This window comes from Mesocricetus auratus, unplaced genomic scaffold, assembly GCF_017639785.1.
Source record: "Mesocricetus auratus isolate SY011 unplaced genomic scaffold, BCM_Maur_2.0 Super-Scaffold_100691, whole genome shotgun sequence".
Lineage (NCBI taxonomy): Eukaryota > Metazoa > Chordata > Mammalia > Rodentia > Cricetidae > Mesocricetus > Mesocricetus auratus.
Genome location: NW_024429267.1, coordinates 47,543,730 through 47,567,857, shown reverse-complemented (window position 1 = coordinate 47,567,857; position 24,128 = coordinate 47,543,730). Strand labels below are relative to the sequence as shown.

The 24,128-nt window shown below is 41.9% G+C and overlaps 1 protein-coding gene across 5 annotated transcripts in view; it reads right to left on the bottom strand.

Annotated features, from left to right (window-relative positions):
* Smarcc1 (SWI/SNF related, matrix associated, actin dependent regulator of chromatin subfamily c member 1) overlaps nucleotides 1-24,128 on the bottom strand; it is a 106,579-nt gene that overhangs the window by 3,363 nt on the left and 79,088 nt on the right. For 4 of the 5 annotated variants that reach the window (XM_040740012.1, XM_040740013.1, XM_040740011.1 and 1 more), the window contains exons 25-27: nucleotides 20,630-20,764; nucleotides 9,770-10,031; nucleotides 1,160-1,336 (exon numbers count right to left, since the gene is read on the bottom strand). In XM_040740012.1, coding sequence (XP_040595946.1) covers nucleotides 1,160-1,336; nucleotides 9,770-10,031; nucleotides 20,630-20,764 — 574 coding nt within the window. The remainder of the gene's footprint in view (nucleotides 1-1,159; nucleotides 1,337-9,769; nucleotides 10,032-20,629; nucleotides 20,765-24,128) is intronic. The other variant, XM_040740016.1, reaches the window with a different exon arrangement.

Here is a 24,128-nt window from a genome sequence, read left to right as displayed (position 1 = left end):
CAAGTCAGAAGATGCGATTCCCTAGAGACGCTGTTTATATAAGGTAAGACACTCCATGCTCCTCCAAGGGCTCTAATGTGAAAAACCATGGAGACCATTGATAAGTTCAGGGATATTATCTGACCACCAGAGATGACTGACTGGGTCAGCTCTCTTGGAAAGCCAGTTCTTTCTTACCTGGGAGGTGGCTGGGCAAGCACTTTCTTAGCCATTCTACTATGATATCTGACCATAAGCTCAAGGGAAATAAATTTTCACAGGGCCAGATTTTATAAACTCAGTGAAGCCAAGACTTCCTTTTGAGCATCTACTTTGTCTTAGCCTTTGGGATTTACAGGGAAGGTGTGCACGCCTCTGTGAGGAAGTCCCTTGCACCTTTACAGAGCATCCAAAGTATTTTGTAGGTCCCTGCAGGACTTTTATTTTCTGTGTGTTTCACACATGCGTATACAGTTGTATTGGTGTTATAGCACGTGTGTTGAAGTCAGAAGATAACTGTGGGAGTCAGCTCTCTTCTCCACCATGCAGGTTCCCAGGAATCAAACATATGCTATCAGGTTTGGTTGTAAGTGCCTGTACCCACTGAGACGTCTCACCCGCCATATCTCATAATTTTTACCAAACCCTATTTAAACTTTTGTTGTTCTAGAATACAGTCCATTATAGCAGGAAGTCATAGTTGCTAACTCAATTGGTTACATTTCATCTACAGTCAAGAACCAGAGAAATGAACATTCTTATCAAATCCCCCCCTCCCTTTTATTTTGTTTCCTAATTAAAGCTCAGGCAGGACAAAGATTCTTTTTTTTTTTTTTTTTGCCTGAGAAAGGGTTTCTGTATTTAACAGTTCTGGATCTCACTCTGTAGACCAGGATGGTCACAAACTCAGAGATCTGCCTGTCTCTGCCTCCTAAGCCAATTCACCACTTTTAACCTTGTAGCATAAAAGCTTTTGTAGAAAGAAAATAACAGCCAGGAGCTATGCATGTCAGTTGAGATTCAAATTAGTCAGGTTTAATCATAATCCACAACTCACTGTCAAAGGTTAAACTGTCTATGGACTTGTACATCACATGAAGAGAAGAAGGTCTTTCTTCCTTATCTGTAGCCCCACCCTAAGCAGGATGCTGAGGGAGTATCTCCCCACTGTGCTACTTACACATGCCGTTTGGTGCTGTGAGGGGTACCCTGGGTCCTAAGATGTTTCCAGGCATTGGAGGCATACCGGGAGGGGCAGGGCCACTCCCAGTAGGATGAATGTTGGCTGCCACAGTGGGAATCATGCGGCCTGGCATGGGCTGCCCAGGCATCATGGAGCCAGGCCCTGGTATCTGACCTGTGGAGGGAGATTTAAAGTATCCTAAGTATACATGCATTTGGGGGGAAAAATAACCAACTTAATGTCCATGATTATAGAGTATAGTTGAAGATTTATTTAGTTATGGTCAGTGGTGGTGCATAACTTTAAAACCAGCACTCAGGAGGGAGAGGCAGGCAGAGCTCTGAGTTCAAGACCAGCCTGGTCTTCAGAGTGAGCTTCAGAATAACCAGGGATACACAGAAAAACCCTGTCTCAAAAAAACAAAAAATATACTGAGTGTTGGTGGGACACCTTTAATGCCAGCACTTGAGAGGCGGAGGCAGGTGATCTCTGTGAATTCAAGGCCAGCGTGGTCCACAAATCAAGTTCCAGGACAGCCTCCAAAGCTAGAGAAATCCTGTCTTGAGAAACCAAAAATGATTTCCTCACATCTAAGAAGTTGTAAGTTCACCCCCAGTACCAAATAGAGTTGTAGTATATGCCTATAATCCAGGATCTGGAAGGTAGGAGCAAGATTTCAAGTCATCCTTCAAGCAAGTCATTCTGGGCTAGAAAGAGTAGGTATAAAGCTGGCCTGAGATATATGTGCCCGTCTCAAAAGACAGCAAGCAAGCACAAAGAAAGTGATTCCAAGGAAAGCATCCCCCAAAGGAGAGCATGTCTGGTTACTGAGTGAGCAGACAATCATCACATCACATCCAGTGACAGCCACAGAGAAAGAGTAGCCCAGGAACCAACACTGTGAAAGGCTCTAATGGAATTCCAGTATCTCCCTGACCTGAGGGATTCCCTAGGGACTCCATGAAGCACTGGCCTGGCAGAGTCAGAGGTGGGAGGACAGGATGAATGGGATGGATACAAAACCCCATCTCCTCCCAGAGTCTCTGTACTTAGTTGCAAAATGAGACCTTAAATATCTAACGATCTTTTTCTTCAAAGACTCAGATATTATTTAGATTCTGCTCCTGGGTGATGTGTTCCATGCATTCAACTTTGCCACTGTAGAATGCAAGCAGTCACAGATGTAAGTAGGAAGCTTACTTTTGCTTTTTTTTATTTTTCAAGACAGGGTTTCCTTGTAGCTTTGGAGCCTGTCCTGGAACTCACTCCGTGGACCAGGCTGGTCTTGAATTTACAGAGATCCCCTGCCTCCCGAGTGCTGGGATTAAAGGTGTTTGCCACCGATGCCAGGCCCGGAAGCTCACTTAAGGATAAAGAAGTACAAAACTCTAGCCAAGACTATCCCCAATAAACCTCAACAGTCAACCTCCTTAATTGTATGGCTCCATTTTGATCAGGGCAACTGTTTTATTCTTTTAAATAGTGCTTTTGTTTGTTAGTGGTTACTCTAACATGCATGTTAGCAAACCCGAGGCAAATAGTCCCTGAGGAAGAAGGAGGGAGCACCAACTGAGGAACTGCCTGGGGCATTTCTGTGAAACACTTCCTTGATCAATGACTGATAGAAGAGCCCAGAATACCACGGAAGGTCCTACCTCTGGGCAGATTGTCCTGGCTTGTATAAGAAAGCAGTGGAGCAAGCCATCAACTGCCCCTCTGGGGTTCCCGCTCACTCCAGTTACTGCCTGACTTCCTTCCCTGAGGGTGGACTGTAATTAGGAAGTGTAAGCTTTCTTCTCAACTTGCTTTTGGTCCCGGTGTTTTATCACAGCAACAAAAGTAAACTAGAACCAAGAACCAACGCTATTATCTTACAGGGAGCAAAATGAAGCTCAGAGAAGTAAAACAACAACCTGTCTTTTCATACAGGATCTTGGTATGTAGTCCATGTTGGCCTGAAGCTCATTATCTAGTCTTGAACTTGTGATGATCCTCCTGCCTCAGATGCCCCAGTGATGGAATTATAGCTATGTGCCACCATGTATTGTTCCAAAGCTTTCTTTATGGACAGAGTAAAGGAGATCATAAAATATATTCAAGCCTTTTAACTCAAGGTGCAGTTCTCTTCTCACTCATTACTGTTTCATGTTTGCTTCACTATATCATACCTACAAAATTTCTATTTGTTTACGTGAGACCTATTTCACTATGTACCACCAGCTGGGTACCAGATGGTTGCTGGGAATTGAACTCAGGACCTTTGGAAGAGCAGCCTGTGCTCTTAATCTCTGAGTCATCTCTCCAGGTCGACCTTCTTATACTCTTGCCTCTCCTTCTTGAGAACATAGATTTTAAGTAGGGGTTTTTATGTGTTTTGATGTCAGGCTTTATACAGTGCTGGAATTACACTGAAGTCTTCATGAATGTTCAGCAAGCCCTCTACCAACTGAGCTATCTCAAGTCCAATCTTCTATTGTTTTCAGCTAAACCAAATGTTTGATAAGCATGTTATGATGACCCAGAAATCTAATGTATGAAACATACTATTATGTTCTAAGCATTTCCAGAGCTTTGAAAGTTTGAACTCATTCAACCCTATTAGAACTGTTTCCCTGCTGGAGAAAGGAGAAATGAAGTGAGGAACTTCCTGAGCATGGGGGAAACTGACCTGAGGATGGAGTATACTTGGCTTTGAACATGGTCCTTGTAAACACCCTGTATACCTGTCAGCCCCTAGTCAGCTTTTCTGAAGCAACAGTATAGATAAGAGTGTGTTCCACCAGAGAAAAGGTGATTCAAGAAACAGCCTGTCAGACTTTATGAAGTGATGTTTATCCATCACATAAGCCCATGCCCATAGTCAATGGTTCACTCATCTACTCCCCCACATCTTTAGAGCAGTAAGCTGGGACAGAGTTGTTTGGGGGCTTTTTAAACCTAAGGCCAACATTTAAAACAAAAGCAAGTAAATCCTTTCCTTCACCTACTGTTAAATTTGAAGTCTGAAATTTTCTCTCTCTCTCTCTCCAACCATCATAGACAGGATAATAAAGTCATTCTCATTGGAAGGGGGTGGCAGAAAAAATGAAAGGTTAGAGGAAAACAATGACTTCTGCTTCTGAGAGCTCACTAGCCTGGCTGGGCAGCAAGCCCCAGGGATCCTGCCTGCACCTCCCCAGCTCTGCTGGATTTACCAGCGTGTGGCAATCAAATGAAGGTCCTTATGCGGGCACCAGCAAGCAGTTTACCAACACAGCCATTATCCCCTAGCTCCAGGAAAGATGATCTGGGAGCATCAAATTTGAAATAGAAATTAAGAGGACTGGAATGAAGACAAAAATCAACGTTTTGTCTATCTGAAATCTAGAGACACTCCACCCCGCACGTTACTTCACACAAGTACCACCACTTTTAAAAAAGAAGTCTAGAGATAGTCTTGCTAATTCTCACAAGAGTGAAGTACAGCTCACATAGACCTAAAACACCAAGGAGATAACACTAAACAAAATAAAGTGTGTGTATGTACACAGTCCATTAACACACACACACACACACACACACACACACACACACACACACACACACACACACACACACACACACGGCATATTTCCCTTTCTGAGGTGGGGGAGGCAGAGGTGAGAAGAAGGGAATAGAGATACAGTGAGCATGTGTTCAAAAAGCACTGGCAAAACACAGGATGGTGGGAGTCTGACCTACATACAAGCGTGTTTTAAACAGCAGGCATCTGAAGCCTGGAGAATGGAAAGGTTTGCTAAAATTAGGTTTAGCTAGTAGAAAAAGCACTCACACTCCTATGTTTATTAGATCTTTACAAAGCCTTACACCTATCATGTCTAATAGGACTTGAGTAGGGATTTTATTTTTATTCACTGGAAGGACAAGGTGAGAAGAGAGAAAAGGACCCTGTGAATAACTAGTCTTAAGCACATGTCACCCACCCATTTCTAACTATGCGGACATCCTCTGGCTGAGTCCCCAGGAGAACAGAAATAACACAATGGGGGCCGAGTGAGGGAAGCCCAGGATTCACAGAGGCTTCTTGCCCACAGCAGCTTCCTGGGGTGCCTGTCACAGGTGCTCTGTGAAGGATGGGGTCTCACTGTCAGATGTGTAAGCAGGACTTGGGGGGACCACAGACTACAAACAAGGCTGATGTGATGAGGAAGGTCCTCCTCCCTTTTCGGTGTGGGCTGAGTCCACAGTGCTGGCTAGAAGCCACAGACACTTGCTATCCTGTTGTGAACACTGCATTTCCCATGGGCAGGCTTCTAGACTGGACTGAACTAAGGGCAAAGGCTGGTCCCGAGGGATGCTGCAATAGTTTAAGGTGCTTGCTCTTTCAGAGGACCACAGCCATACTGGCTTACAACCAAGCACCCGAACGAATCCCTAGCTCAAGGCAACCGATGCCCTCCTTCTGCCCCTGTGGGCAACCCTCTACCTACGCACATGGGGCGGGGACAGCAGTGGCACAGTATCTTGAGGGGGAAAAAAAGAAGACCATGAACTGCAGGCTGTCCTGAGCTACAGTAAGACCATCGTGATTTTTTTTCAAGAAAACGAAGAACAATGAATGCCTGGTGCCTTAGCTGAGAGACATGTCCTACTTTTGTTATTCAAGTAACATTTTATAGAAATAACATTTTCCCACCAAACCACACTGATTACTTTCTCTTTTAGTGTTGCTACAAATGGATCCCAGGGTCTTGGGCATGCTAGGCAGCTGTGCTACCAGAGCTGTACTAGAGCCCACATGTAGTGTTCACCAAACCAGTCGACATTTGTGAATACAACAAAGTTAAGCATAGTTGGGGAGCACCAATAAACTTAGAATTGATGACTGGGCCAGGGAGGTAGCTAAAGGGTAAAGGGTGCTTTACTGTAGCTCAAAGGGGCTTGTGAAGCCTGACAACTGAGTTCGATACCTGGAATCCATATGATGCAGAGAACTGCCTTCCACATGTTGTTCTCCGACCTACATACATCTAAAAGGACATACATGCAGCCATACACATACATACATACATATAAAACATACATATAAAATAAATAAAACAGCCGGGCGGTGGTGGCGCACGCCTTTAATCCCAGCACTCGGGAGGCAGAGACAGGCGGATCTCTGTGAGTTCGAGGCCAGGCAGGACCGACAGCCTCCAAAACAATACAGAGAAACCCTGTCTCGTAAAACCAAAATAAATAAATAAATAAAACAATCTTTAACAACTGATTGTGCTAGGAATTGAACCTGGGTCCTCTGAAGAGCAGCCAAAGCTCTTAACTGCCAAGCCATTTCTCCAGTCCCAGCAGCTAAGTTTGTAGCTGAAAAACTGTTAAGCGCCCTTTTACACTTTACAGAAGATGAATGCAGTGTTGCCTCTTCTAACAAGTTCAGCAAAACGTTGAGACAGGGTAAAAATAGACGTGCCAACCATAGAGCAGAAACACTTTGGGATGAAGAGTTGGCTCTGTCAGAGAACCCAAGCTCACAACCGCCTATAATTCTAGCTCCAGGGGATCCAAAGCCTCTGGCCTCCAGTCTTCAAGCATACCTCTTAACATCTGCACACACAGACACAGAGATGTAGATACACAATTAAATAATAAAGAAAGGGGTTGGAGAGATGGCTTAGAGGCTAACAGAATTGGCTGCTTTTTCAGATGACCTCGGTTCAATTCCCAGCACCCACATGTCAGCCTGTAAGCCTCTATAACTACAGTTCCAGGAGATGGAATGCCCTCTTCTGGCTTCTAAGGGCACAAAACACACGAGCAGTGCACAGACACACATGCAGGCAAAACTCCCATAGGCATAAAATAAAATAATAAAACAAAAATAAAAGTCAAACTAAACACTATGTTACATAAGATGTCCTGGACTTTTGTTATGAAAACACTAACTTGGGATATATCTATATAAACTTAAGATATAGCCAGAGATAAAAAGCTAATAAAACAAGAGAGAAGAAGCATGCAGCAGACAGGACTTAATGCACTTGAATGAATTTAAATGAAGCCTGGGGAAACAAGGCAGAAAAGCTAAGCACATACACTATATACTGAGGTATACTTTAGAGTGGACATCGGCTACTTAGATGCTCAGCACCATTTGTGCTCACGGCCTAGAAGACTTAAAACAATGAAGAGTAATTTCATTACGATAAGGACTCACTAAGTAACTGGGGCTGGTCCTCCTGCCTCTGCTTTCCAATGAATGAAGTCCTTTAATGGGTCCTATCATATCGATGGACTGTGTGTTTGTGCGTACGTGCGTGTGTGTGTGTGTGTGTGCGTGTGTGCGTGTACAGATACACGTGACTCTGCACACACACACACCAGAGGAAGATGCCTAGGTGTACTCTATCACCTTGTGCTTTATTTATTCTCTTTTGAGGAGGCATTTCCTGCTGACCTGAAAATTGTGCTAGAAAAACAAACAAAAAAATAAATCCCAAATAAACAAACAAAAGGGTTATCCGCCTCTGCTAGAGTTTAAAGAGGCCCAAACTTTGGGAAATATGGCAGCATATACTGTGAAACATAGATATAACCTATGTACATTCTCAATTCTATGGGCACATACAATGAAAACGTATGAATATATTCGCTAAAAGACATGCTTCTGCTTGCTCACAACTAAATTCTATAATTGTATAACTCAAATTTGAAAAGCAATCCAACAGGAGAATTCACAAGTTAGCGTGGGAACAGATGAATACTGCACGGCAAACAGAAAAACACACACAATCACTCACAGCAGCGCAAGCACCTCTTATATACATGGTACTAAGAAAGCCAGGCAGAAATCATTACAATCAATAAAGTAGTCACTGTGTCTGGAAGTTGGGAGAGTTGTACACTTGGAGGTGCAGAGATGGAGAGCATGATTGGAAACTGTTACAGGGCAGGGGTTATAATCTGGCAAATCTCATTAAGCAAATACTTAGAATTACTCTTTATTTTAAAAAAGTATTAATTATAATACCATGTGTATGTGATTTGTATTAATGCAGGGATAAGGATGTTATGGCAAGAATGTTTGGGGTCAGAAGACAACGTTTAGGAATCAATTGTCTCCTTCCATCTTGCGTTCCACAGATTGAACTAAGGTCATCAGGATTGGGTTTCAAGTGTCCCGATGTACTGAACCCTTGTATACACTTTATATTACACATATAAACACACAATACACATTCAATGTTAGAGAAGCCTATTTTGGTGGAAAATGTGGACAAAAATGACTTATTTCTTTTACTTTTCTAGACGATTTTAATGGCACCACCTCACTAGGCAAATAGCTGCATTTAGGTCCTGTGTGGCACAAGAGGCAGTACCAGGGCATTTGTTTTACCTAGAATCAGAAGGAGCTCACTGCAAACCCTGACTCCACCAGGGCTAGGTGGCTTTGACACAGATCAGGTCTTCATCTGCAGAACACCGATTACGAGAAATGAAATAATGTGGGTGAAGCAAGGCAGCACAATACCTATTTGCTACAGAGCTCAGGCTGGCCCTAGTAGCTGAGACTACATACAGGCAAGGGCTTAGCACCCAACTTAGTTATGCTTTTTTGTTTGTTTGTTTTGAGATAGGGTTTCTCTGTGTAGCTCTGGCTATCCTGAAAGTCACTCTGTAGACCAGGTTGTCCATAAAGTCAGAGATCAGCCAGCCTCTGCCTCTTGAGTGCAAGGATTAAAGGAGTTTGCCATCACTGCCTGCAGCAACATTTTGAAGAACTACTGTGCTTGAAAAATGACTTTGTATTATGGTAATATAAGGAGTCAGATGACAACTGTACTCACCCTATAGGCAAATGATTGGTAACTTCTGAAAGATTATCCAGAAATCTGTCTTTTGAAGGAGTCAGGGGTTAGGACTTTCTGAGGCCTCAAAAAAGATCCCTGTCTATCTAACTGCTACTGCTTCTTCCTTTGAGACAGGGTTTCTCTGTGTACCCTGGCTGTCCTGGAGCTCACTCTGTAGACCAGGCTGGCCTCGAACTCACAGAGATCCACCTGCCTCTGCTGGGATTAAAGGTGTGTGCCACCAACACTTGGCCTAATTGCTTCTTTTGCATACACTGGAGAGAATATTTGCATTCTACTTCCATAAGCAACTGTGGCTTTAGGAAAATGTATATTACTATACATTTAAATGTTTACATTGTACAATTCAAACTGATACAAGCTTACAAGACAATTGTGGAGAAAACAGTATCCAAATACCTCTTATCTATGAAGAAATATTAAATAAAAATGATACAGTCATGAAAGTTCATTTGTCTTACAAGTTTTCTTGACCTGATAACAGTACAGAGAATATCTAAGAATATTTTCCTTCACCTGGGGTTGGGGATCAGGACACAGGGTCTCACTGTGTACCCAGACTGACATGGAGTTCACCATCGCTCAGTCTGTGTCTTGTGAAAGCATGGGTATGTACCACCACACCTGCTGATCATTTTAGAGGCTGATCCACTAAGGAAAGTCATGGAGCAGAGAGGTCGGAATGACCACCTGGCACAGAACCACCTGAGAATCTGCAGTGCAAGTGAATACATTTCCTGTTAGCAAAGCCCCCTCGTACCTGGCTGGGGAGGATGGGGTGGTGGCATCTGATGGTGCATCAGAGGGTAGGGTGGGGGCTGCTGATGAGGCGTCATGCCGGGGTGCCCTGCCGCTCCAAGTGGGACCAGACCAGGCCCTCCTGGGTGCTGGTGCGCTTGCTGAGGGTTCTGGCCATGCTGCTGCTGTTCCATCTGTTGTCGAGCTCGTAACTCAGCATATTTCAATTGTTCCATGTGGAAGTTCTGGCGCTCAGTGAGCAACTGCTGTCTCTGTTGCTCTAGCTGGAATAAAGAAGTAGAAGAGAAATGCTACAAGAGGCTTCTCAGGACTTTATGACATGTAGGACATGTATTTGATGCGTGAGTTTCATTCACACAGTGCTATAGAAAGAGGCCCCTTACCAGGATTGTCCCTACACTTATTCCAAAATCTGCTTTTCCTTATACTTTACAGCAGTAGGGCAAATGCCCTGTGGCCCTACTTTCAATAGACTGGTAGGCTTTCATCTGTTTAGTATTACAGGAACAGTATTTAACTTACCTTACCTAGGCCACCCTTGCATTCCTGGGCTCAAGTGATCTACTTGTCTTAGCTTCTAAATATCTGGGACTACATCTATTTGCCACTGTTTCTGAGAAAGCCTTCAGGCAATATTTTATTTACTTGAGTCTCCCAGTGTACCTTCCTTGACTTCAAATGCAGAGATCTGCCTGCCTCTGCCCACCCTCAAGGACCATCATGCTTTAAATGCATTAAAATGCATTAAAATGCATTAAAAATACATTCCACGAGGAGAGCATGATTGGAATCACATACACGAGGGGGAGTGTCCCATTACCCATTCCTCTCAGCAGCATTTAAAGCACATTTACTATTTTGACTATAAAATGTACAAGAGCAGCATGACCTTAGGCGTGTGCACAAGCATGAGCGCACACACACTTTCACTCCTGTGTAGGGAATGCTATGGCAAGGCAAATCTTAGCTTTTAGATAGCTAAAATTACACTGGGTCAACAAATTCACACATTTTCAGTCATTAAATATAATTTTAATTATTTTTTAGTTTTATGTGCATTGGTGTTCCTGCACGTATGTCTGTGTGAGGGTGTCAGATCTTAAGAGTTACAGTCAGCTGTTAGCTGCCATGTTGGTGCTGGGGATTGAACCCAGGTCCTCTGAAAGAGCAATCAGTGCTCTTAACTGACAAGTCATCTCGCCAGCCCCTAAATACAAATTTTTAAAAGAAAATTTGAAGATTATAAACATTTCAATAATAGGACAGAAAAACAGCATATAGTTCAGTAGGAGAGCACACAAATGAGCCATTGGGTTAAAATCCAACTGCCATAAAAAGAAATGAGTAAATAATTAAGAAAAATAGCTAGGTGAGTTTGCAACCCCAGCACTCAGAAGTTAGAGACTTGAGGATCAAGAGGTCTAGGTACTTCTTGGCAGTTAGTGAGTCTGATGACAGACTGGGCTGGAAGAGACACTGATTCAAAACCAATATTATTAGCTTTTTTTTAAAAAGAGGCTTATATTTCATATGCAAGAGGGCATCAGATCCCATTATAGATGGTTGTGAACCAACATATGGTTACTGGGACTTGAACTCAGGACATCTGGAAGAGCAGCTAGGGTTCTTAACCACTAAGCCATCCTTCTAGCCCCCAATCATTATTTTTGGTATTTCGAGACAGGGTTTCTGTATTGCTTTGGAGGCTGTCCTGGAACTCACCCTGTAGACTAGGCTGGCCTCGAACTCACAGAGATCAGCCTGCCTCTGCCTCCCCCGAGGGTTTTAACATGTAGCCCTAGCTGTCCTAAAATTCAGAGACCAACCTCTGCTTCCAAGGAGCTAGGATTAAAGGCATGCACCACCACTGAATGCTTCTTTTTCAAACTCCAATTAGTATTTCTTAGGTGACCTAACTTCATCAAGTCTTATTTTTTATTTTTTTCCCAAGACAAGGTTTCTCTGTGTAGCTGTCCTAAAACTGTAGACCAGGCTAGCCTCAACTCAGGTATTCTTTTTAGAAAACCAACTGACGAACCAACCAAACAAACGACCCACTCCTCCCACTAATCAACCCCTTATACCTTAGGGAAATGGGAAGAAAGAAAGTCAAACATGGGGGGGGGGGCTGCTGGAGAGAGAAGGGGGGAGCCAGGATTGACATTTGAAGCATGCATGTTTCTAATTTAAATAAAAAACATACATAAAAAAGAATAGAAAGTCAAACATGGTGGAATGTGTATAATAGTCCCTGAGAGACTTGGGCAGAAGGACTACCAGTCTGAAACTGATACAAAAACAAACAACAAAAACCAAAGGAAAAATTTATTGTTTTCCTATCTCCAATTAGCTACCCTAAATTATACTAGCTATCTCTAAACTGTCTTTTTCAGGAGCAGGGTTAAGATTTACGACTGGATCTCCCTTGTTGCCCAGGTGAGTCCCAAATACCCTGGCTGCCTTGCTTAACTGTGTCTGCCACCTGAAAACACAGAAAGTAATTGGAAGGCAGTAATTATGAAAATTAAAAAGGCAAGTGATTAAATACACATACCACACACCTGAAAAGAAAACCCAGTTAAAACCCAAAGCTAATATAGGATGAACAAGTCCCCTGATGTGAGAGTAAGTCCTAGATTTCGGGTCCCAATTGGTTCCAGATGGTTCTCAGCTCTTAGATGCTCCAGGGTGCTCTGGGACAGAAGCAGCACATATGAAAAAGCTACTACATCCTAGTGTTATCATGTAAATAAAGTATTCCAGACATTAAATCAAGTCTAAAGACTGCATAAATCCTCTTAAGTACTTAATGATTGACAAAGGTGTCAAGATACAATGCAGAATAGATAACCTCTTCCATCAAATATTTCTGGGAAAACTAGAATCTCAGATAAAGAAGAATCAATTGACACCTCTCTTTTACATTGTTGAAAAAAAAATCAAAATGACCAGCTTAATGCAAAGTCTAGCTGGGCACAGGGGTGCACACCTTTAGTTTCAGCACTTGAGGCAGAGGCAGATGGATCTCTGAGGTCAAGGTCAACTTGGTCTACAGAGTGAGTCCAAGGAAAGATAGGGCTATCCTGTCTTGAAACCCCCCGCCCCCCTCAAAAATCTATAATCGATAATTGTAAAAAGAAAGATATAGACATGACCAAGTGTGATAGCTCATGAATCCTGGCCTAAAAGTCAAGAAGCTGAGGCAGATGGACAACCATATCTTGAGGTCAGCCTAGGCTTTACTAGGCTATAGAGTGTGCCCTGCCTCAAGAACAAACTCTGGGCACTGATGGCCTTTTAATTCCAGCCAGTGTTTAGGAGACAGAAGCAGGTGAATCTTTGAGTTTGATGCTAGCCTGGTCTACAGAGAGAGTTCCTGAACAGCCAGAGCTATATAAAGAAACCCTGTCTCAGAAAAACAATACAATAAATAAATTAATCAATTAAAACAAAATATACAAGGCACATAAATTTGGTAGCTATAGAAATCAGTACGTGGTTCCTCAAAACAAAAAGAAAATAGACTTACAATAGGTATCTAGATTCAAGGGGATTCTAAATCTGCACCAAACAGAAACCTGCCCTCCCATGCACATTACAACACTATTAACAACAATCAAGACATGGGATCAGTCTAGATGCCCATCAACAGGTGAACAGGACAAAGTAAATCGGTGTATACACAACGCAGTTTCACACAGATATAAAGAACAGTTAGACTTTAATTCTAACAGGTGGATCTTTGAGTAAGAGGGAGTTTCTGGACAGCCAGGGCTATGCATGAAACTGTCTTTGAAGGGGGGATCAAAAATCAAAAAGGGTTTTAGTCATTTCCACTAAAATAAGCTAGGCTCAAAAAGAAAATAATCACAAGATTTCTCTGATATGTGGGAAGCTCAATTTAAGTGTGTGAAGCAGGAGACAGAAGGCCAACTACTGGAGAGAAGAAGCAGCGGGTGATCTACACATATAAACTGTTATAATGAACTCACAATTTTATACACTAACAAAAAAAAATTAGCCAGGAGGTGGTGGCGCATGACTCTAATCCCATCACTCGGGAGGCAGAGGCAGGTGGATCTCTGTGAGTTCAAGACCAGCCTGGTCTACAGAGTGAGTTCCAGGACAGCCTCCAAAGTCACAGAGGAAACCCTGTCTCGAAAAACGAAATCAATGAATCAATCAATCAATAAATACTACCAGAAAATAAAAGACTTAAGGCCAATTTTGGTATTCCAAACAAAAGACTGTAGCAACAACCTTCATGACAATCAGGAAGGATGAGGAGACATTTCTTAACTAGCTGGCAGTATTAAGGCACATTTTAAATGTATTCATTCAAACACTGAACCATAATTTGACATCTGGAAATCTGTCCTGTAAATTGTTCATCTGTGGGCACATGGATATTCAGTAAAACATTATTTTTGATCTATAGTTGCATCAGAATCACAGAGTGGGAAGAAAATCAATTTGCAACAGAAAATATGTATAATCCTAATATATACAAATCCCATGATCATGTATAAATATACAGTGAGAACATTCTGGAAAACACAAAACGAATAATGACTATCTCTAGGAATAAAACTGTTTTCAGTGTTATATGTATGTAGCATGGGCAACCTTTGAAAGCACACTAAGTATAAGCAGCTACATAGAGCCGGGCACTGGTAGCACACGCCTTTGATCCTAGTACTTGGGAGGCAGAGGCAGGCAGATCTCTGTGAGTTCAAGACCAGGACAGGCTCCAAAGCTACACAGAGAAACTCTGTCTCAAAAAACAAAACAGAACAAACAGGAACCTTTTATATTACACATAATATTATTTTAAAAAATTAAATATCAAGCCGGGCGGTGGTGGCGCACGCCTTTAATCCCAGCACTTGGGAAGCAGAGGCAGGAGGATCTCTGTGAGTTCAAGGCTGGGCTGGACCGACAGCCTCCAAAACAATACAGAGAAACCCTGTCTCGTAAAAACCAAAAAATAAATAAATATCGATTTACTTTATTTGTTGTTGTTTTTCAAGACAGGGTTTCTCTAGGTTGCCCTGCCTGTCCTAGAACTCACTCTGTAGATATCGCTGGCCTCCAGCTCATAGATTTACATGCCTTTGCCTCCTGAGTGCTGGGATTAAAGATGTGTACCACCACTACCTTTAGTATTTATTTAGTATTATTGCCAAGAGTTAATCGACTCTTAACAAGTTGTCCTCTGGCCTCAAGAACTGTACTGTGGATCAACATACATGAATACATGTACTCCAACAATGTTAACAATAATAAAAAAGAAAAATTAAATATTTAAGAATAAAAGCAGAGTTGCTGGGTATAAGGCACACACTTTTAATTCCAGCTCTGGGGAGGCAGTGGAAGGTAGCTAGTGAGTTCATGACCAGTCAGATTTACACAGAGAGCTCTAAGTCAACAGGGCTACACAAGTTAAGACCCTGACTCAAAAACAAACAAACAAACAAAGTAATATAAAGGCTGGGCTGCTGAGATGGTTCATGAGATAGAAGGTTTGCTTCAAAAGCCAGGCAATGTAAATTCAACTCCCAGATTGTATGCAAAGATGGAAAGCTAGCACTGACTGCCAGCGCCCAAACGGCTGAAGCAATCTCAAGTTCACAGTCAACCTTCACTACACAGGCCACACAAATTCAAGGCCAGCCTGAACCGCATGAGAACCCAATGGCTCCTTCTCCTCACGAATGGTGCCTAAAGAGAATACAAGAACTACAAAGAAATATTAACAGATCTTATGTTATTCTATAGACATCTTTCATTTTGGTTTCATGTTGAAGACATGGTCCCATGTAGTTCCAGATAGGTCTGAAACTTGCTATGGAGCTGAGGATGACTCTGACTCCTGATTCTCCCGCCTCCATCTGAGGAGTGCTGGGATTATAGGCAACCCCAGTAATGCCAGGCTCTGTCCCCATGGATAATCTGATTTTATTCTCTGGCCTCCCATTTCCTAGGAATATAGACTAGGAATATAAAAACTAAAAATAATTTAATTTAAGGTGTTAGTGAATCTGTTAGCTGTCTTCATGACTGATGGAAACGCTAGAGAATCCAGTTTCATAAAAGGCTACCTACAAGCCCCTCTCTGAAGCTCCCCGGCCCCCCAGCATTCAAACCCCACCTTCCTCTCCCTGCAATCTTACACTGTGTGTACTAAGCAGTGGCATCCAAGTGGAGCCCCCAACAGCACATTTTAGCATTAAGATATTCAACACAGATACAGCTGCAGGTGCAGCTGAAGTTCACACAAAGCTCTTCTCCCTTCTATTTGCATAGAGCAAGAGGAGGGGTGAGAGAGAAGAAAAAAGGCAGGGGCTCTGACAAAAATCCATCCACATATCCATCCTGCCAAGTACTCAGGCATCAGGAGACTGGAAGCCTCAGAACTAGTTAGTAAGTTTCTGTTTCAATATTTAGTGACAGGGAAGGAAACATTCACAGAAGAAAAACCAATTTAAACAGATACATTTCCAATCTTATTACACTCAAGAAAAAGGGAACCACAACACTCTGCTGCTTCTGTACTGCTTCAAGTTCCAAGCTGCACTGTTTGAGGAACTGTCATTCTGGTCTTGTTTTAGAAAGGAATCTGTGCCGGGTGGTGGTGCTGCAGGTCATTAAACCCAGCACTCTGCAGGCAGAAGCAGGAGGATACCTGTGAGTTTAAGGCTAGCCTAGTCTAGAGAGTGAGTTCCAGGATAGGTAGGGATACCCAGTCTCAAAAACAAAAAAAGGAACCTGTGACTAAGGTATGGCTTTCTAAGTCTTATAGACAGAGGCAATGCAATTGTATCTAGTCAAAAATACAATAAATTAAGGGCAACATAAACATAAATTAATGGAAATGAGAAAAAAACAAAGGGGCTAGAAAGAAGGCTCGGTGGTTAAGGCCATGGCTGCTCTTCCAGCGGTTGCCGATTCGATTCCTAACACCCACATGGCAGCTCACAAGCATATGCAACTCAAATTCCAAGGATCAATCACCCTCTTCTGGCCTCTGTGGATACTTCAAGTATACAATGCAGACATGCGTGCAGGAAACATTTAAGTTAAAAAAAAAAGTAAAGAAAAACAAAAATAAACATAATTCTGGAGACCATAAAAAAAAATCACTCTTGGCCTAAAACTAACAACCTATTAGTAAAGAGATATTGTTAGCTTTACCTTCAGAAATCTATCTGCAACATTACTTCTTCCTTCATGTGGAAGGCAGCCTTTCTGGTCTAAGTCATTACCACACATGAGCTCTGCTTTATCGGTTTCTCTTGTGATACCACAAAACCACAAATGAACTGGTTCTTCTTCGATCTGCCTAGGATCTGACCCTATCCTCAACTCATAGCCCAGTGGTCATTCTACATTTCTTTCAAGAGAAACTGTGTATGTGTTAAATTTTGCTGGCGGGGATTGAAGCAGGCCTTGCACAGGCTAAGAGCATGCTCTACCAATGACCCACACACCCAGTCCCAACACTTTAATCCACAGACCTTCAACAGAGAGTGCTGGTAGTATTTTTCCTTAGTCTAACCCATCCAACTACCTCCCAGTTTCCGTGACACGTAAGTCAGATTCCCTCTGCAAGGCTCTAGCCCCTGATGTCTGTCTGTCTTCTTTTTTATGTGTATTTTGTCCACATCCATGCGTGCGTACCACAAATGTGACTGCTGTATGATGAGGCCAGAAGAGGAAGACGATTATCTTAACTGGAGTTGCAGACAGCTGTGAGCTGTCATGTGGGTTTTGGGAGTTGAATTCAACAACTATGGAAGGGATACCAATGCTCTTAAGTGCCTAGCCATCTTTTAGATCCCCAAATATTAGTTTATTACTAAAGATTACTCTGATGACATCATTAATATTCTGGCATATGTATATATACAGAGCATACACAACTACTCATCACATAACAATGTAACCTCATAAACTCATTGTTCTGAGTTCCAAGAAGGCAGGTACGTGGATACCTGAAACAGAAAACACCCAACAAATGAACAGGTGACAATTCATCACGCTCACTTCAGAAGTCATCATCACCAGGACACTCATCAGGTACTTAAGACAATCGTGTCTTTCTTTCATATTTTGGAATTTGAGTTAGTCAGCCTTACAATCAAAACACCCCTTCTTCTGAAAGTTTTTCTTGATAATCCTCACTGGGTCAAACTTCCCTTCTTTCAATATATACATTGGTCTCAAAGAAATTATGTTTAATTTTGTTTTACATACATACATACATACATACATATGTATTTTTTTAACGTAAGAAGGATTTTTTTTTTTTTTTTTGGTTTTTCGAGACAGGGTTTCTCTGTAGCTTTGGAGGCTGTCCTGGAACTCACTTTGTAGACCAGGCTGGCCTCGAACTCACAGAGATCCCCCTGCCTCTGCCTCCCGAGTGCTGAGATTAAAGGCGTGTGCCACCAACGCCCGGCTATAAAGAGATGGCTCAGCCGTTAAAGGATAGGCTCACAACCAAAAATGTAAGAAGGATTTTTAAAAAATTTTATTCCGATGGGCAGTGGTGGCAGATGCCTTTAATTCCATCATTCAAGAGGCAGAAGCAGGTGAGACCGGGCTGGTCTACAAAGCGAGTGCCAAGACAGCCTCCAAAGCCATAGAGAAATCCTGTTTAGAAAAGCAAAAACAAAAAAAATGTACTTCCTGTGAATGGATGTTTTACCTGCCTGTAAGTCCGCACTGTGTATATAGCGCTCACAGAGGCCAGAAAAGAGTGATGGATCCCCTGGGACTGGAGCTGCCATGTGTGTCAACGCAGCATCCTAACATGACTGGGACTTATTCTTTGTTATTCCACTTCCTTCTATATTGTTTAACTACCCCACTATCACTCTATGAGAACACTAGTTATATCTGAAATATATAAAACATTTCTATCTCAATTTTACAATATTTGACTCCAGAGAACACTTTCTTTCGAGTCTTTAGAAGGAAAACAAGCAGGGCTGGAGAAATGGCTCAGAGGTCAAGAGTACTGAATGCTCATCCAGGTCTTGAAGTCAATACCCAGCAACTACATGGTGGCTCACAACGATCTATAATGAGATCTGATGCCCTCTTTTGATATATAGGCATACATAAAAGCATAACACTGCATACATAATAAATAAAGTTTTAAAAAGAAGAAAACAAGCAATATCATATTTGTCTGAAATTTGAAAAATTTAAAAAGATCTATTGCTACTTAAATAAAATCAACTATGTTGAAAACAGTAGCAGAGAGAGAGAGAGAGAGAGAGAGAGAGAGAGAGAGAGAGAGAGAGAGAGAGAGAGAGAGAGAGAGAGAGAGAGAGAGAGAGAGAGAGAGACCGAGACCGAGAATTCATTACTGGCTGACCTGCTCATTCCAACAGTATCGGCATCACTTATTTCACAAGAGAATAGAACAGAAGTCTGTCTATCTCAGAGCCTTTAGGTTAAAAGGAGGTAATAATGGTGTGGTTGTCCCTAAGCTATAACACAGCAGATAAATAGAAAGCATGTTTGACTCACATCAGAAGTCACTAATTTGTCTGGCTGTGTCTGTAGGAAGGCCTAGGAGACCTGACAGATCAGCATCACTGTTAGATCCTTCAATAAGAACAATCAGAGCAACATTGTGTTTATGTTGGTACTTGTCTCAAATACGTTTTAGAAGATTAAACTAAAATACCTATATATGGTACATTGTTGTGGAATATTCCTTTACACTGTGACTGATATGATAAAAAGCTAAACAGCCAGTAAGTAAGCAGGATTTTTGGGGCAGAGGAAAATGCTAAGAAGAAGAGTGGAATCCTGAGAAATCACCCGCCAGATGAAGAGGAAGTAGGATGGGGAGTATAGAAAAAAGGTAACAGAGACAAATAAAGAACACAGATTTAAAAAAATATGGGTTAGCTGGGCAGTGGTGGTGCAAGCTTTTAATCCCAGCACTTTAATCCCTGCCACAGAGGCAGGCAGACCTAAGATTGAAGCCAGCCTGGTCTACAAATCAAGTTCCAGGACAGCAAGGACCATCCCATACATCCCAGAGAAACCCTGTCTCAGAAAAGGAGGTAAAAAAAAAAAAAAAAGGGGGGGGGGGCATGGGTTAATGTAAGTTGTAAGAACTAGTTAGGACAAGTGTAAGCTATCAGCTGAGCTTCAATAATTAGTAAAGTTTCTGTATGGTTGGTTATTTAGGTGTTAGTAGGAAGGACAGAAAAGTCTGCCTATAGCACATTAGCACAGTGGCTGACCTAACAAGTTCACAAGGCTTAAAATATTAAGTATGTAAACAGCTACGATTTTTTTTTTTTTGGTTTTTCGAGACAAGGTTTCTCTGTGGCTTTGGAGGCTGTCCTGGAACTCACTCTGTAGACCAGGCTGGCCTCCAACTCACAGAGATCCGCCTGCCTCTGCCTCCTGAGTGCTGGGATTAAAGGCATGCGCCACCAACGCCCAGCAACAGCTAAGATTTAAAATGTAGACAGAGAGCCAGGCGTTGGTGGCGCACGCCTTTAATCCCAGCACTTGGGAGGCAGAGGCAGGTGGATCTCTGTGAGTTCGAGGCCAGCCTTGTCTACAAGAGCTAGTTCCAGGACAGCCTCCAAAGCCACAGAGAAACCCTGTCTCGAAAAACCCAAAAAAAAAAAAAAAATAAAATAAAATAAAATAAAAAAATAAAAAAAATAAAATAAAATGTAGACAGAAACCCATTTATTTTATAAACATTGGTTCATCAAATACAGGGAATGATCAATGGAAGAGAACACCATTATATTATCTTTTCTATCTCTTAAAGGCAGCTAGGGTTAATTTTAAATACAACATGCAAATTCCCCTTACTTACAGCCTCTTTCTCTCTGTCCATAATAGTTTCCAGTTCTTCAAAATGTCGAAGTTTGATCTCTAGTTTCTTCATCTGTGTCTCAACCAGGAGAGCTACCAAGGACTTGATCTTTCTCTCTTCCACAGCAGCCAGGTGCTAAGGGCAAAGACCACTCTAATTATTTAAATAATACAAAACATAAGAAAATGCTCAAGTTGGAATTTAGAGGAATAAGCTTTAGGCCTCTGCTTTGTTTCTTCCAAACATTTATTCCACGTAAAATAAAAACTCTCCTTCTATAATAAAAATTTCTGGTTCTTATAAAAAGAGAGAAAAACAAGCTGTCGCCCCACCCCCACCTGTTTTAAAGGGAACATCAGAATGGCTCAGTGGGTAAAGGTACTTGTTTTTTAACTGAAAATGAGATGGACCTTCAGAACACACAAGACGGAGAGACTCAACTCTCCCAAGGGTCATATGATCTCACACCCCTTTCTCCACCCCAGAAATAGTAACTTACTATAAAGGATTAATGGAAATTCTCCCAGGGCACAGAGTCTACTACAAGGAGGAGAGCCATATAGGACAGACTGTCTGAATAAAGACTTCTTCGATTATTTTTTTTGGCTTTTGAGACAGTGTCTCAATATGTAGCTCTGGCTGTAAGGGAACTCACTGTCAAGACTAGGATGGCCTAGAACCCAGAGAGCCACCTGCCTCTGTCTCCCAAGTGCTGTGATTAAAATTGTGTGCCACCAACAGTCAGCACAAAGACTCTTGATAACTGAACCTACCCTATTAATCTGAACTGAGACCCTTGATGCACTAAAAGCAACAAAGATGATTCTCTCACATCTGTCCTCACCATCCTTTCCCTGCTATGAATTTTCCAAGGATTTTTTAGCACCAAAATTTCTTTCACAAAGCTTTCCCATGGTAAGCAAACTGTGTGAGGCAAGGAAGACCAGAACAGTACTTTGCCCTAAGTTTAAAGATAGTATCTAGCGCTATACATACAAACAGGACAGAAAGAAAGAGTCATTTGGAAGATGGCCAAATGACTCCATAGCCATGAGCATAACAGTAAGTTGCGTTCATGCTTCTTGACTACTTACTAAATGGCACAAAGAAGAAAGTGCTACATTACCCATACTCAGCCAGGCTCTGACTATCTGCAATGATTAGGCCCCAACAAATTCCAAAGTGCATTTTGCAATCTCTAAATATTGCATGCATCTTCTTTGTAAGACAGAATTTAATAAAATGTAGGGAAGGCTATCTTTCTAACCTCTTTATTTCCAAAAGAATCTAAGAGTTAACATATAATAGGCTTCTGGGAACAATGGCGACATATGATACTGTATTAACTACCATGTTTTAAAGATTATTTTATTGTATTGGTTTTTTTTTCCGTTTGTTTGTTTTTGAGACATGGTTTCTCTGTAGCTTTGGAGACTATCCTGGAACTAGCTCTTGTTGACCAGGCTGGTCTTGAATTCACAGAGATCTGCCTGCCTCTGCCTCCCAAGTGCTGGGATTAAAGGCATATGCCACCACTGCCCGGCTTGTATTGTTTTTTTTTTTTTTTTTTTTTTAAGACAGGGATTCCCTGGGTAGCCCTGGCTTTCTTGGAAATTGCTATGGAGACCAGTTTTTTTTTTTTGTTTTTTTTTTTGTTTTGTTTTGTTTTTTGGTTTTTCGAGACAGGGTTTTTCTGTAGCTTTGGAGACTGTCCTGGAACTCACTTTGTAGACCAGGCTGGCCTCGAACTCACAGAGATTCACCTGCCTCTGCCTCCCGAGTGCTGGGATTAAAGGCGTGCGCCACCAACGCCTGGCTTTTTTTTGGTTTTTATGAGACAGGGTTTCTTTGTATTGTTTTGGAGGCTGTCGGTCCAGCCTGGCCTCGAACTCACAAAGATCCACCTGCCTCTGCCTCTGGAGTGCTGGGATTAAAGGCGTGCACCACCACCGCCCGGCTTAAATACACAATCTTAAAGCATATTCCCTCATACACAAACTGAAAGGACATCAACTATGAAAAAAAAAAGTAATCAGTATCATTGGATATTTAAGAACAAAACCCAGAAAATCTCAAGTGTACCACAAATCCCAGAAACAAATTATTGGGGGGGGGCACAATTCAAAAATGATTTCCTAGTTCTTTATGTAGGGCTGAGGCATTTGGACTTATCAATTGGTGATGTCACTGTTTAACTTATGTTTGGGGAGTTGTGTCGGTGAAGTTATGCTCAGATGTATGAACAGGTTACATTTAGGAATATATATACATATAATATGTGCATGGAGTAACAATAAATAAAAAAGAGGCCATGAATTTGGAAGAGCAAAGAAGGCCTTCTCAGAGGGTCTGGAAAGAGAAAAGTGAGACATATTGTAATTACATTATAATCTTCCCCCTCAGGCAGTAATGGCACACATGTTTAAACTCAGCACTTAAGAGGCAAAGGCAGGTGATCTACAGAATGAGTTCCAGGACAGCCAAAGGTATACAGAGAAACACTGTCTCCACAAACCAAAAGCAAACAAAAAATATTTTGGATTGTATTAAATTCCTTAAAACTAAACCAGCATATAGTATGCATTTAAAACTCTTGAAATTCAAAGTAGAGCCATGTACAGCGGCTAGTCAATGGAGAGTACTGAATATACATTTCTCAAGGCAAGAATTGAAAAGCATTCCTTCCTATATAAGCTGATGAAAACGAATATGCTCCAGTGGATTTTTAAAAATCACACCAAGGAGCCGGGCGTTGGTGGCGCACGCCTTTAATCCCAGCACTCGGGAGGCAGAGGCAGGCGGATCTCTGTGAGTTCGAGACCAGCCTGGACTACCAAGCGAGTTCCAGGACAGCCTCCAAAGCCACAGAGAAACCCTGTCTCGAAAAAAAAAAAAAAAATCACACCAAGGACATCGATGACACCCAAGGTGTACATTTATGACAGCCCAAGTAACAGCAACCAGGGAGATCACAGAGGTTATCAGAGGAAGCGTCCAAGTCCTCAAGAACTGATTTTACAAAGCCCAACGAGTAGACTGAGACATGGCCCAGGGGAAACCACAAGAACAGTCACTTCACTGTCAGGTTTGAGGCCGGGGTCCCAATGGGTAGAAATAATTTCTCTCGCCTCACAAGGATGAAAATTAACAGGGCTAACTGCAGATAAATAGGCCAACTTTTTCTTTGGCCGTCTATGCACAGTGGTGCAGAACAGAGAGATGATGACATGAGACTCAACCCATGACGTTTAAGTACATTATCAATCAACACCTGTGACATATGGAGCACTAATGATGTATGTTGTCTATATTAGGGGTAAGGAAACGATTTTCTGTTCAAATTTATGTTTGCCATTTTAGTTGGTGTGGACAGAATATTTTATGAAGAAATCTGCGGCAAATATATGACTTTGGGAAAATGAGATTTCTGTTTCGAAAGAAATCATTATTTTATTCGTAAAAGAGCAAAAACAAAAACAAAATCCTCTTTTTCTTTTCC